The 15282-nt window shown below is 39.8% G+C and overlaps 1 protein-coding gene and 1 long non-coding RNA gene across 7 annotated transcripts in view; both read left to right on the top strand.

Annotated features, from left to right (window-relative positions):
- atxn2l (ataxin 2-like) overlaps positions 1-3631 on the top strand; it is a 46792-nt gene extending 43161 nt beyond the window's left edge. For all 5 annotated transcript variants that reach the window (XM_060901816.1, XM_060901817.1, XM_060901815.1 and 2 more), the window contains 2 exons: positions 2399-2597; positions 3118-3631. In XM_060901816.1, the coding sequence (XP_060757799.1) occupies positions 2399-2597; positions 3118-3176 (258 nt within the window). In that variant the 3' untranslated portion in view covers positions 3177-3631. The remainder of the gene's footprint in view (positions 1-2398; positions 2598-3117) is intronic.
- Positions 3632-7787: 4156 nt separating this feature from the next.
- Positions 7788-14427, top strand: LOC132868712 (uncharacterized). 2 transcript variants are annotated; one of them, XR_009650876.1, is made up of 3 exons: positions 7936-8314; positions 10421-10559; positions 10765-14427. It is a non-coding gene; the product is annotated as an uncharacterized LOC132868712 (long non-coding RNA). The 2 variants fall into 2 exon arrangements; XR_009650875.1 differs by having other exon boundaries at positions 7788-8314; positions 10421-14427.
- Positions 14428-15282: the final 855 nt, after the last annotated feature.

Raw genomic sequence — 15282 nt, 5'->3', positions numbered from 1 at the left:
TCTTTGAGTTCAAGAGTTGGTTCTCCGTCGAGCTCTTCCAACTCAGGCAGGCACTCGATGGCATTCCGGGCGCCTTCAGCAACTGTTTTCTCTGGTGTACAGCTCGGAGTAACACTCTACCCAGCGCTCCATCTGTTTTGCCCGGTTCTTGATTACGTCACCCGTTGCGGACTTGAGAGGTGCAGGTCCCAGTGCCTGTTTGATACTGTTGTACATTGCCTTGATGTTGCCAGAACTTTGAATCAGAATAGGGCTAACAGTACGCCCGAGTCATTTTGCATGACTTTACTGTAAAAGAGGAAGTTCACCGCCAGAAAAACAACAGTTTGGCTTGTTTCCAGCACCAAAGGACTGTTTGGAACTGAGAATTGGTGATGTCACGGGCTTTGGGACAGCATCGCTGAAAGAGATTGTTGAAATTGGGGAAATGAATATTGCATGGTTTAAGGCAGGAACATCAATTTTACAAGCAAAAAAACCTAAATTTGAGCTAGTCTCTCACACACTAATATTTAGTTGGACCACCTTTTGGTTTTGATTGTGGTGTGCATTTGACATGGAATCGATTCAAGAATCTTTTACAACGTCTATTTCCATTCAGAGTTGCATTAACATTTCACAGAGATCCCGAATTGATGGGACAGTCGAAACACTCGAGTCTTCTCCAGCACATCCCAAAGACTTTCAGTGGCTTTAAGGCCAGGACTGTGGTGGCCAGTTCATGTGTGAAAATGATTTCACGTTAAGGTTTCTAATGACTTTAAAAGAAAAAGTCAGTATATCTTCAGTTTAAGATATTAAAACCGGATCAGGGTGGAAACCGGAAAATGGTTATGACTAGATCTAAACCAGAAATTACTGACTCTTCAGAGATGGTGAAATAGATAAAATGGTATCAGACTGCGAAAGAACTTCAATAATAACCACCACCATTTAGAAATGGAAGAATCCAAAACACAGCAAGTTGGGAGGAGAAAAAAGGAAAGAGTTTTTGCTTTCAAACCGGTGGACTTGAGTCCAGTACAGTATGGGTAGAAGGGTCGCTGTAGCTTGTTGCACGTTTAGATGCTGTACATGTAGGTTCAACTGCTAGGAGAATGTGTGCAGTATGTAATGGATAAAACATGACCGGATTCCCATGCTGCACTTCCTTTAGGGTTTTCTTCCTTTTAGACCAACATTAGTTTGCCAAGAATAACAATTTATAAAGAATGACACTGTGTTTCTACTTGCATTTTATGCAAAATTTCTGTAAAACAAGTCAGTTCAGGCCGTAAGCATTCCCTTCTTGTTCCGTCCCCCAGCCCCCCCTTTGGTTCAGGTTAATAAGAGAAAAATGTAGCTTGGCACGTTCCAAAGTGAAAATCCCTCAATCTTCAAGACCACTATGCCAGAGAACTTCATAAAACCAATAGACTGTTGACACCAGAGGCTCCTTCCAGGTCTACTAAATAAACTTGACAATTATACGTTTAAAGGGGAACTGAAGTCATTTTTAAACTTGCTTTATTTCTTAATTAAAGTGTTATTCAATTACGTTTTCGGTTTTAGTAACCTTATATCGTGACTCGTATTGGCAACTAATTGCAATTAAATATTATACTTATCGGCCTATTCGGTTTTTAGCCATGTTGAATTTAGTTCGTTTGGTCCACGGCAGGCATCATTTATCCGCGGGATCTTCACGAGACTTTGAAACGTGAAGTGTCAGCCAGGTGTCGGTGCCGCCATTTTGAAAGCTGTTTTCCAAACGAAATATTGCACAAAAATTAGTTTAAATGACGATTACTGCCTACTTTTTTCAAACTTTCCTGATTGCTATCAAAACTTCCGGCTTGATTACGTCAGCATTCGAAAGAGGGCGCGCGCGTCTTTTGACAACGTTGGCAGATGTCGGTCACTTTGATTTCCGCTGTACATTTTACTTCCGTCCTACAATGTCTCGCACAGGTGTCAGCGAATCTCGTTTATGGCCGGTGCTTTGACATACGGACTGATATGTTACAGAGCATATTTCAAACACTCATAACTTGCTATAGCAGCAACAAAATAGCGATCAAAAATGCATTCGTATATTTAATAAAATGAAAAATAGAATGTTGATTAAAAAAATTTTTGCCTTCAGTTCTTTAAAAAAAGCATCTGCAATATACGTTCATGTGAATTAGCTGTCAGTATATAAACACAAAGTACTAATGGCAGTAGTAGAGGATTATGGGTAAAGCATGAATAGTAGCTGCGTGAAGCTGTTTTAGGTTCTCGAAGCTCTCTTTACACCAAGTCTGTGCATAGGACTTCACATAGCCTTTTGTTCTAGTGTACTCCCCTGGAGAGAGTCCGTCATTGTTGTGACCCAGTGAGTGATGTCGTCTGTGTTTTATTTCCTGCTTTCTCTCAGGCTCATGTCCCAGGAGCGCTGTCGGGTCCTCACCACTCTGGGGGTCATGGGCCTCCTCCGATGATGCTACTTCATGCTGCTCCTCCTCCCCCTCAGCAGGGTCCCGGTTCTGGTCCTGGCCCCCAGCACCCCACACATGCACCTCCACCACCCCAACAAGGAACTCACCAGCACTACACCTACATTGGGCACCCGTCAGGTGAGGCTTCAGTACCGGGGCAGAATCCACACACTCATTCGTCTGGTATCTTTTCGGTAGTTTATATGCGGAGAGATTTACACCATAGTAACCTGTGGGTGGTAAAAGAGAGCAACTGGACTTGCTTGAAGATTCCTGAAGACGTTTCACCTCTCATCCGAAAGGCTTCTTCAGTTCTGTCTACCAGTCAGACAGAACTGAAGAAGCCTTTCGGATGAGAGGTGAAACGTCTTCAGGAATCTTCAAGCAAGTCCAGTTGCTCTCTTTTACCACCCACAGGTTACTATGACCTGGATGACTGAGAATCTTCACAGACGCCATAGTAACGGAATAATACAGCATCATTTCACTTCTTTGCTGTAGTTTATAGGAAAAGGGGTTTAGCACACACGTACATAAACAACTGTAGGCTAAAAGATGGCATACTTTTTTTTTTAAATGGTTGTATTGCAGTAAGCGGTGTAATTAAATGAAGTATTGGTTCAGATGTTGGAGAGAGTTTATTTTGTTTATTTTCCAGCTGTGCAGGTGCAGCCCCACCCTTCCCAACAGCTGCCCTTCCACCCTCCTGGAAACTGAGTCAGAATTCAGGCTCCATCTGCCCCCTAATATTTGGTGTGAGAGTTCCTCTTGCTGATTCTGGACCAGACACATCTACATGCTAACACACACACACACACCACACACACACACCCCACACACACACACTTTGCTCCAGAAACAGACTTTTTTGTTGTTTTTATTCTTATCCATTGGAAGGACTTTCCCTTTTTTTTTTTTTTCTTTTTTTTTTTTGGTTCAAGTTGAAAGGATGGGCGCACAGTGTGTGTCTGAACAAGAGGGAATGAGTGAACGAGTGAGAGTGACCAAGTGAGCATGATGAAATGAAACAAGGGTGAAAGAGGTGTTTTATAAAAATAGCAAGATTTCTCCCTTCCTCCTCAACCCCTAATTAAATAAAAAATAAAATGGCTAAAAAAAGGAAAAAAAAAAGTAAAAATATACAAAAAATAAACAAAATTTCAAACTCTAAATAGTGGTGTTGTGTCATGTTTGACTTTTTGTTGACTGAAATAATTTTTAAAGCTAGACGGCCTTTCATTGTCACAATGACCAAATTTCAGAGGGAACTAAATTCCACCGATTTTATGAAATCGAAAGACCGTCTAGCTTTAAAAATGATGCATGTTTTATTTCTGTAATATCTGACAAAATATCAGGCCATTCTGTGGCTGGGAAGTTATTTAATTTGAGGGGATTCCCGAGCAAATAATGTGCATGAAATCATGCAGACGGAGGAAGTCCGCGTGCACATGCACAGGTTTGCTTTCTTCTTTTGGGTTTTATGGCATCCACAGTGTTGCATTACTGCCATCTACAGGTTTACCTTTGAATGTGTACTGATCTGACGGTTCCATCATTCTGTCGCTAAACGAACAGCTGATCACACCGAGGTGCTCGCTGACCGCCGATATTTATTAGTTTGGTCCTGCGTTTCCTTTCCTTCGCAACTTTTTTTTTTTCTCACTTCCCGTTACTGTAGTCGGTCTTTCATGTTTCATTCGCACACTCGCGTCCTCCATTTTTCTCTCCTGTTTCAAATTTGTATCCCACAATGCCTTGCGTGAGCGGGGAAAGCCCACCACGTGATGCATGATGTAGTATCTTGTATTGCATCATGGTGAAGCAGGAAAAAATGGCAGAGAATTTAGGGCCATAAAGTTCATTAGTTCTGTTTAAAAAAAAAAAAAAAAAACTAATAAAATTGGAAGTCTGTGATTTGAATTGAATAGGTTTTGGTTCACTAAACAAAAATAATTGTGTGTCAGGGAAAATTCTCTTTATGACCTACACTGGAAAAATCTGAAAGGCCGTCTACCTTTTAAGGGAAAAAACCCCCACCAAGTTAGCTGCAAATCAGTTATGGGCCTCTGTGAGTGAGCTGATGTGTATGAGAGGGCATTTGGTTGAGCTGTGGTGGGATCTGAACCGCAGGTTGAGAAACTGGTTGCACAGCTGCACATATGCTGTGTTAGCCCTGTGGTCGAAAATGGGAGGTCATGAATTTCTAATTCATGACTGTATTTATTCATTTTTGTTTACAAGTATATATTTGAACCCCGTGGCTGGCGAGGGCCTTTCTGTGCAGAGTTTGCATGTTCTCCCCGTGTCTGTGTGGGTTTCCTCCGGGTGCTCCGGTTTCCCCCACAGTCCAAAGACATGCAGGTTAGGTTAACTGGTGACTCTAAATTGACCGTAGGTGTGAATGGTTGTCTGTGTCTATGTGTCAGCCCTGTGATGACCTGGCGACTTGTCCAGGGTGTACCCCGCCTTTCGCCTGTAGTCAGCTGGGATAGGCTCCAGCTTGTCTGCAACCCTGTAGAACAGGATAAAGCGGCTACAGATAATGAGATGAAGTATATATTTTTGCATTTGTTTTCATTAAGGCATGTAAATAGTATTGTTTCCTAAAGGAAACATTAGTATTATTTAAAAAAAAAAATTTAGAGCGATGGACAAAAGTTAAAACTTTTTAAATAGTAATATGCATTGTTCGCTTGGAGTGCCAATAATTCTGTAGCTTTCTTTATATTAATTCAAATTCTAATGTAATCGATCTATCTGATATTTTTAAAAAAAAAATACAGAAATCATGACCAAATGTTTAAGATCATTACCAGTTTTGTGTCATCAGTGTGTGATGTTCTACTGTTGCTCTTCATCCTGCTGCTCTACTTCTAGCTGAGGTTCTCATCACGTCGCTCCTGTGGAGGACGGCCCCCATGTGGATAGTCGAAGATGGCTCTGGGCCCTTACAGTTTGGCTGTGATGGCTGAGGACTACACTTGCCATGATAACATTAGGACTGCGATTGTCATGAACACTTTTGCACTTGAGTCACCGTCAGTGACCAGTTTATAACTTCAGCAAAGTAGACTTCCTGTTAAAACTATAATGACTTTCCTGGTTACCCAATTGTACATTTTGACCATGAGGATGGGTTCCCTTTTGAGTGGTTCCTCCTGTCATTTCATGGAGTTGTTCCTCACCATCACTCATTCGGGATAAATTTATTAGTTCACGTGTTTAAAATCTTTATTTTTCTGTAAAGCTGCTTTGCGGCAATTTCTACTCTTAAAAGCGCTATACGCTTTCCGACCAAGGAGTGCAAGAGAGATAGACAGACAGACACAGCCTCGTTAAAGCTAGACAGCCTTCTGATTTCATAAAATCGGTGAAATTTAGATCTCTCTGAAATTTGGTCATTGCGATATATGTATATTTCTGTAATACCTGACAAAATATCAGGCCATTCTGTGGCTGGGAAGTTATTTAATTTGAGGGGATTCCTGAGCAAATAATGTGCATGAAATTGCTTGCGGCGGCACGGTGGTGTAGTGGTTAGCGCTGTCGCCTCACAGCAAGAAGGTCCGGGTTCGAGCCCTGTGGCCGGCGAGGGCCTTTCTGTGCGGAGTTTGCATGTTCTCCCCGTGTCCGCGTGGGTTTCCTCCGGGTGCTCCGGTTTCCCCCACAGTCCAAAGACATGCAGGTTAGGTTAACTGGTGACTCTAAATTGACCGTAGGTGTGAATGTGAGTGTGAATGGTTGTCTGTGTCAGCCCTGTGATGACCTGGCGACTTGTCCAGGGTGTACCCCGCCTTTCGCCCGTAGTCAGCTGAGATAGGCTCCAGCTTGCCTGTGACCCTGTAGAACAGGATAAAGAGGCTAGAGATTGCTGCACAAAGTGTTAAGACTTTATATGGGAGAGCTTTTTAAGATCCTTTATTATTTTGGACTATTGCATATACTATGGCAGTGATTTTAGATTTAATTGTTAGATCTAAGATGCATTCAATGATTTAAGTTAGTTTTATAGTTTAAGTTAGTTTTATAATTACAGAATATAATTTAGGATTAAGACTTTATGATTCTAATGTTAAAACTTTGAGTTTAGTCCTGAATCCTGTTTGACCTTCCTGATGTAGCACTTCTTTGTTTGTTTCGTATGACTGTCTTTGTTTAGGTTTGTTCTTATTTTTTGTTTACTTTCTTATAACATATCTTTGTTGAAAAATTCCATCACCATCTTAAGTACATATTGCCCTATGTTATATCTGACCTGAAGGGGTGTACTTAAGCAATGACCTTTAAAATCTGTCTGTACCTTGCTATCATGTCATATCAGAAATATGTCATTATGATTTAAACACACACACACGTACATCTGAACATTCCATCAGAACAGTGATGTAATTAAAATGTGACTTGCTCACACACACACAGACACACATATCAAAATGATGTCACTCACTCACACCCCCCCCATAGACACACACATTCATGCACACACACAGATATCAAACAGTGATGTCATTTACACACAGATAACACTCACATATAATAACCTTCTGTGTATAGGCACGGGACGGCGTTTTTATTTTGGTGAACCTCGTAGACTTTTGTTTACGGGATGTTTTTATTTTGGGGAGCCTCGTAACTGGTTTACGGGATGTTTTTTGGCGATCCTCGTGGAAGAGCCACGGGAAGATTGGTAAACCTCGTGTAAAAGCACGGGAAGGTGATCCTCGTGAAGTGAAGGAGCTGTCACGGGAAGAGCGCGCTTTTTATGTTAAACCCATAATCTCATCTCATCTCGGGACTGATTCCTTCGTGCGACCATGGGGGGAAAATTGTATTGTATTAAGGTACCCGGACCCTGAGAAAAAAAACCACGGGATTGGATGAATTGCTGTGGTTTAGCATTCTACACAAATTCTAGACAATTTGGCCGGCTCAGTTTTGATTTATCCTCGTTCAGGTATTTGCAATCTCTAGGAGCTGTGTAATGAATTTTTAATTGTTATAGCATTTGTATAAGGCATTACTGGATATGCACAAAATAATGAAACAACAAATCAGTACTCTGGACATGAACAGTCAGAACTGTGTTCCTGGTGTGCATAAATGTCAAACCTTTGGTCAATCAAACCTGTATAACCAACTTCCAAAATCCTTATTTCCCTTATAAAATCCTTATAAGATGCAAATTAAAATGATTTGCCTAAAATTTGAATGATAATTAACAATGATATATCCCAGTTACTTTTTATTCAATATTAATAACAATAAACTTTAAGAATGAATACAAAGCTTCAATGTTTGACAAAAAAAAAGTGTAAATGTTATGTGCTCTTTTATCATCGTGGGAATTGATTATAGCTCTAAATAAATATTGGTTTGTTTTTTGTTAAAAAGAATCCGTATAACTTTATTTGTACGCCCGTATACTATGTTTATTGAATCAAATCCGTATAAAATACGGACATTCTGTATATTCATTATGATCTCAACGAAAGCTTCACTGAATCGATTCTTTAGAACAAACTCGCATGCGTGTGAATCAATTTACTTGATTCTTGACTCAGAAACAACGGAAACCTTATTTGTATTCCTGCTTTCAAATTGTAAACAATAATCACACTTTCATGCTGCATGAAATTAAAGTATGAACTTTCCTCAAACCATTACGTGTGCATGAACTCAAACAAATGCAGTCCATGCGTCTGTATCGATTCGCTTGATCGAGTCATTTTTATGTTTCGTCCCGAAAAGATCCGAATCGTATGCGAATCTCATCACTGTTACGGGAGGAGAGAAGAGATCCTCTTCCCTCAACACAGAATGGTTGCTTCTTAATCAATTAGTTTCAGCGTTTGGTGAGTAGATCATCTGTATTTTATTTTATATTCATTGTGTGTCGATAGTCCGAAACTTGTAACCAGTAAAGTCACGAGTGATCTGCGAGGTGATCTCTGAACAGGTCCCTGAGCAGTCTACAAGACTATTAATGTGTTTTAATAATTAATAATGCAGCTATTAATGCAGTTTCATGTCTAGATCTTATAAATGATGAATACGAAGTAGTTAAAACTAAGACAGAAGTATGTGACGGCAAAATTGTGATGATTATGTATTAATAACATTAGAACTCCAGTTCCCATAATGCTTGTGAGCTAGGCATGCGCACTAGATGGGAGAGAACAGATATGGAAAAAGTGTAATAAAAGGCATCAAATATATTTACCCTACTTGTGAATGGAAATGCCGAAAAGTTTAATGTTTAACCTAATGTTTAATGTTGATCTAAAACATTTTAAAACTGATCGTGTAGTGGTATTTTTATTAATCATATGTAATTCTAGGGCGGCACGGTGGTGTAGTGGTTAGCGCTGTCGCCTCACAGCAAGAAGGTCCTGGGTTCAAGCCCCGGGGCCGGCGAGGGCCTTTCTGTATGGAGTTTGCATGTTCTGTCCGTGTGGGTTTCCTCCGGGTGCTCCGGTTTCCCCCACAGTCCAAAGACATGCAGGTTAGGTTAACTGGTGACTCTAAATTGACCGTAGGTGTGAATGGTTGTCTATGTATCAGCCCTGTGATGACCTGGCAACTTGTCCAGGGTGTACCCTGCCTTTTACCCATAGTCAGCTGGGATAGGCTCCAGCTTGCCTGCGACCCTGTAGAACAGGGGTCTTCAATCCTATCCACAAAGGGCCAGTGTGGCTGCAGGCTTTCATTCCAACCAAGCAGGAGCTACACCTGATTTCACTTGTTTAATCATTTCACCCTCGTCTCCAGTCAAAAATCAAGTGAGCCTCCAATTTGGCTGTAATGAAAGCCTGCAGCTACACCGGCCCTTTGCGGAAAGGATTGAAGACCCCTGCTGTAGAAGGATAAAGCGGCTAGAGATAATGAGATGAGATATGTAATTCTAACCTTTAAATATCCTATATACTCCTGTTTCTGACGCGTTTTAGTAAATGTGGACTTGTCTTGTCTGGGAAACATGAAATTCGATCAACAGCGAGCTAACCCGCTCTTTACTTCATTTTTGACATTTTTTGAATAATTGTCGTCCTATTATAAATATAACATTTTGAATAATTGTTCCGTCTCTATAGTCTCTCTGTCTCTTTTCTCAGTCAACATTGAGATAAGACTGTTACAGATAGCAATAATATAAACAAACAACCCATGCAAGAGCAGCAGACAAGGACACACAGAAATCTGCAATGGGCAGAGAAAATCATTATTTTTGGCACTTTCTCACACAATAATAAATTTAATAAGTAATCTCTTTATATTACTAGGTAAATTCCATATACATAAAGTCAAAATGTCCAAGATAACCAATTCTCATTCCCATTATTTTTAATTGAATTAAAAATGTATTTTGAGTCTCTGTCACATATCGAATCCAACAAAGAGTACTTATCAGCTATTCAAATTACATTCAGTGGAATTGTTTGTCATTTCAATTTGCCCTGTTTTATATCTCCTTTTCTTTCTTTAAACTTATTGCTCCTTATGAGGCTAAGCTTAAACATGTTCCTCCTAATTTCGAACTATTGATATGAAATGCTCTGATTAACTGTTGGCTGAGTTTTAAACCTCCATACTTTTGCCTTTAAAAACCACAGAGGATATGGAATGGATAGGCTTTTAATGTATTTAGTTAACCATAATTTTTTTTCAGCAAGAAACAGAGTTAACAAACGTTTACTTGAAGAATGTTGAGAAAAAAAAAGAAAAATTTTTTCTTTCCAGTGGTGTTTATAAATCGGAGACTTGGGTTTATCTTTATTTAAACATTAAGAAAAAAACGTCATAAATTATCATGATTATGATACATTGGCTTGTATAAGTATTCATTGTCCTTGAACCTTTCCGCATTTTGTTGCACTGCAACCTGGAACTTAAATGGAATTGACATGAAACTACACAAAATATGATTCAATATTCATGTGCATCCTGTTTATGTTAAGCAGTACCTCTCTCTCTGGATCGATGTCATCCTACAGTCTCTTCTCGAGCAAGGCGTGGTGAGATCGTGCACCAGCTCATACAATACACCTGTCAATCCAGTACCTAAACCTGATGGTACCTGGCGTTTTACGCAGGATTTACGTAAGATTAATGAATTGATTGTTTCTTCTGTAATGTCACAGGTTCCTGCTCATCATTGCTGTTTTTCCATTATTGATCTCTGTTCTGCCTTTTTTCACGCACATGAGGAGATAGCGTTTGGACTCAAGGTTTCATTGACTCTCCTGCTGTTTTTTCAGCTGTAATTCAAATTCATAACGCACTCTATGACCTCTCCCTCCCTCAGGACTCTGTGGTCTGTGTGTTCTGGTATCTGCTGAGTCACCAGAAATCTGCCAAGACACTGACACTTGCGCCTGCTCCAACATCTGGCGCACAAGGGCTTTAAGGTTTCCAGGACCAATGGACACTTAAGTATTTGAACTTTTGAAGTTTGAACTTTCTCAAGGCTGTCATTCTAGACACAAAACGCCCTGCAACTAAACATGCACTGATGTCTTTTCTGGGTCAGAAAATAGATCCCTGACTGCTCTTTATATGACAAGCTTCTCTGTTCTGCAATCTCTCATCACGATCCACTGCAACATCCTTTGACCTGGACTGACACTATGGTGGTTGCTTATCACTCCCTCAAAAGCACCCTTTGTTCTGCCCCTGGGGTTACCTGATCACTTCAAGCCCTTCCACCTCTATGCCTGTGAACAGCTGTTGGCCGGGAGCATGAGGGGGGGGAAATGCATCATTGTGCGTTTTTATCCAAAACATTAGACATTGTTGCTCAAGGCTTACCTGCGTGTCTGGGGGCTGTCTCTGCATGTGCTTTGATGGTTTTAGATGCGGAAAAATTGGTTTTGTCTCACCCACAGATCTTGCACTCGTCACATCAAGTTAAACAGGTGTTGCAAAATTTATAGACCCATTAAATTAATTTATCAGTAATTTAATTGATAATTAAATTAACATATGACTATTTATTCTCTGTTCTACTAACAATCTCGAAATTCATGTCACATCCTCTTTTGATAATGTAGGTCACGCTCTCGCACGCCTCCTTAATTCTCGGGATGACATTGATATTGCCTGTCCAAAAATCGTACATACTACTAGTATCAGGTCTGATCTCTCCTCCAGCCCTCTAGGGATGGGGGAAGTACTCTTTGTTGATGGTTCTTGTTCTAAATGGTTCTTGTTTTATAATTTATAATATTTATCATACCTCTGTGGTTACTCTGTGTGTTCACTGCCTGATATTGTGCATGAGGCATACGCTCTTCCTTTCTCATTTGATTTTTGTCATCTTGATTGTGGACAAATTCTCTAAATGGGTAGAAGTTTTTTTCCTGTTCTCGAGAGAACACGAAGGTAGTTACTCGTATTCTGGCAAAAGAAATAGTACCTAGTTATAATTATAATAATACATTTTATCTATAAGCGCCTTTCAAGGTACCCAAGGACACTGGACAGTAAAAAAAGAAAAACAAACAATAAAAGCAGAACAATAAAATAACAATAAAATAATCAGAAATCAATAATAATAATTGTTATAGTTATGGGGTTCCAGACGCCATAGACTCAGACAAAGGTACCCGTTTCACCTCAAAAGTCACACAAAACCTTTGTAAGTATCTCTAAACTAAACTGGTGTTTTCACATTCCTCAATCCTCTGGTATCGTAGAACGTACTAATCGAACATTGAAAGACAAATTAATTAAGGTCATGCAGGACACAGGTTTGGCTCTGTAATCCATAATTCATTCTGGCTGAAATTCGTGTGACACCAAGAAATTATTTTTGGAAGACCTTTCCCTCTCCCCTGGAAGAAGGGAACTCCGGCTCCGGGTACCTCTGATTTGAAAATGCATATGGATGAGTATTCTGCAGCCCTTATAGATAAGTTGCATAAAATTTGTACCAAGGTCAATAATACAATATTATCTCCACCACACACCCCTTTCACGTGGGAGACAAGTGCTGGTGTGACTTTTTAAAGTAACGATTTGGACAATTGGGAAAACCTAGATATAGTGGGCCTGCAGACATAGTCGCCATTACTTTTACTGCTGTTTTAACTGATCTTTTTCCACAGTGGATCCATGCCACGCGATTGAAGAAGGCTCCATAACAAAGTTGTGTTACAATGACAAGTTTGCTACTAACGTTTTCTCTGTGTCCCTTTCCAGTCTCTGTTCTCTCTTTCTGTCTCTCTATTTCTGAGCTCTACACAGATTCGACTGAGAATCCTCAAGACGTGAACAAAGAGGGGAAGAGATCGTGTGCCCCGTTTGGGACCAATCATCCTCACTACAATCATGACAGTCCTTGTCACGGGTTTCGTGACTTCATTGTTGCTCGGGGCAAGGCTACCCGCCCGAGCCTTCGTGACTGCTTCATCTTTGCTTGGGGCAGGGTTACCCGCCCGAGCCTTCTGGACCACTTCATTGCTCGGAGCAGGGTTACCCGCTCGAGCTGGACTTCGAGACAACATCTGGCAATTCACTAGCTGGACAAGTGCACACCACACGAATGTGTTATGTCTTTCATCTGATGCCGTTTTCTACTATTATTACACATCTCTATGCTCTGAAACTCTGTATTCTTACAGGACTCTGTTCTCACTATAGGTCGATATGCCTTCTAATTTCATTTTCCCTCACTGTTTTAGAACAAATTACTCTGAAGAAAGTAGCGTGTATTTGGGACAAATTAAGAGGTTTTGAGTTTCTCTAAGCTCCGGTGAGGTGGGACGAGGGCTGATCGGGCATGCCCGCCCTCTGAGCACCAATATATGTCAAGAAGGGCAAAGATTAACTCGATTAATTCTCGATGTAATCACATATATGATCATGAGGTGATAATGATCATATATGATCCTAGGATTTGATAATAGTGATACTATTATCAAAGGGGGGGATTGTTAGGTTTTATTATTATGTAGGTTTATAAATAATTGTAATTCTTGACCAAGAAGGCAGTAATTTATTTGTGACAAAATTAAGGATTAATTTCTGTTCAGTTAAAATGACCTTATGTCTCGGCTGGACATAGTTTGGGAACATTTTGCTTATTTTGATTTGATCAGAGATGTGTCTGAACGGCGCCAAGGTCTGCAATGATGCCACACACACCCACAGCTGCATATCCAACGTGTATTTGGGATTAAAGTTAAATTTAAAGCCATGATTCATGTTAGTTTTATAGTTTATAGTTTTGTATTAGCCTTATTGCTGCACAAAGTGTTAAGACTTTATATGGGAGAGCTTTTTAAGATCCTTTATTATTTTGGACTATTGCATATACTATGGCAGTGATTTAGATTTGTTAGATCTAAGATGCATTCAATGATTTAAGTTAGTTTTATAGTTTTAAGTTAGTTTTATAATTACAGAATATAATTTAGGATTGTTAAGACTTTATGATTCTAATGTTAAGACTTTGAGTTTAATCCTGAATCCTGTTTGACCTTCCTGATGTAGCACTTCTTTGTTTGTTTCGTATGACTGTCTTTGTTTAGGTTTGTTCTTATTTTTTGTTTACTTTCTTATAACATATCTTTGTTGAAAAATTCCATCACCATCTTAAGTACATATTGCCCTATGTTATATCTGACCTGAAGGGGTGTACGTAAGCAATGACCTTTAAAATCTGTCTGTACCTTGCTATCATGTCATATCATCAGAAATATGTCATTATGTTATGATTTAAACACACACATGCATCTGAACAGTGATGTAATTAAAATGTGACTTGCTCACACACAGACACAGATATCAAAATGATGTCACTCACTCACACCCCCCCATAGACACACACATACACACATTCATGCACACACACACACACACAGATATCAAACAGTGATGTCATTTACACACAGATAACACTCACATATAATAACCCTCTGTATTCTTGTCCAATTGGGGGAACTTGCGAATAAAGATGTGAACTACATGGGGTTCCTGTCTTTCTTGGTGACTAACCCCCCCAGACGTCTGGGTGGCACAAGGGCGGGGGTCCCGAGAAGTAAGTTGACCGTTTCCGACTGGGTGAACCCTAACACCTTCGCAACATATTTTTTTTCTCGCTTTCCGTTACTGTAGTCGGTCTTTCAGGTTTCATTCACATCCTCCGTTTTTCTCTCCTGTTTCAAATTTGTATCCTACAATGCTTTGCGTGAACGGGGAAAGCCCACCACATCATGCATGATGTAGTATCTTGAATTAGGTTATGGTGAAGCAGGAAAAAGTAGTGGAGAATTTTGGGCCACGTGGCCCTAAATTCATTAATTGTTCTATTTTTTAAAATTGGAAGTCTGTGATTCGAATTCAGTAGCTTTCGGTCCACTAAACAAAAAAAATTGGGTGTCAGGGAAAATTCTTTTTACAGGTATGACCTACACTTGAACAATCTGAAAGGCAGTCTAGCTTTAAGATATCATTCAGGCAGCATTAATGTGCCATAATAAAAATACTCCTTGTCTGGTTTTGTGAATGACAACCCAGCAGAAACCAACCAAGAAAATAATCCACTTGATAACAATAATCAAATGACCAGATAGGAAAATAATGCAGAGTTCATGCAACAAATAAATTATATAAGTAAATGAATTAATAAATGAATAAAGGTTTTGGCACACCTGGACCAGTTTCTCTGGATTTGACCATTTAGTGGTCAAAGGAAGTGCAGTGTTCTCCCTGATCCAAACACACCTGATCCCGGAGGAATCCCAAACCGGAGTTGGGAAACTGCACTTAAAAAATTTTTTTGCCTTTGTCTTGCCATAAGCATGTGACTTACTGTATATTA

The sequence above is a fragment of the Neoarius graeffei genome, chromosome 20 (assembly GCF_027579695.1).
Source record: "Neoarius graeffei isolate fNeoGra1 chromosome 20, fNeoGra1.pri, whole genome shotgun sequence".
NCBI lineage: Eukaryota > Metazoa > Chordata > Actinopteri > Siluriformes > Ariidae > Neoarius > Neoarius graeffei.
Note: the sequence above shows the minus strand (reverse complement) of the source record. Positions and strands in the feature narration are given on the sequence as shown.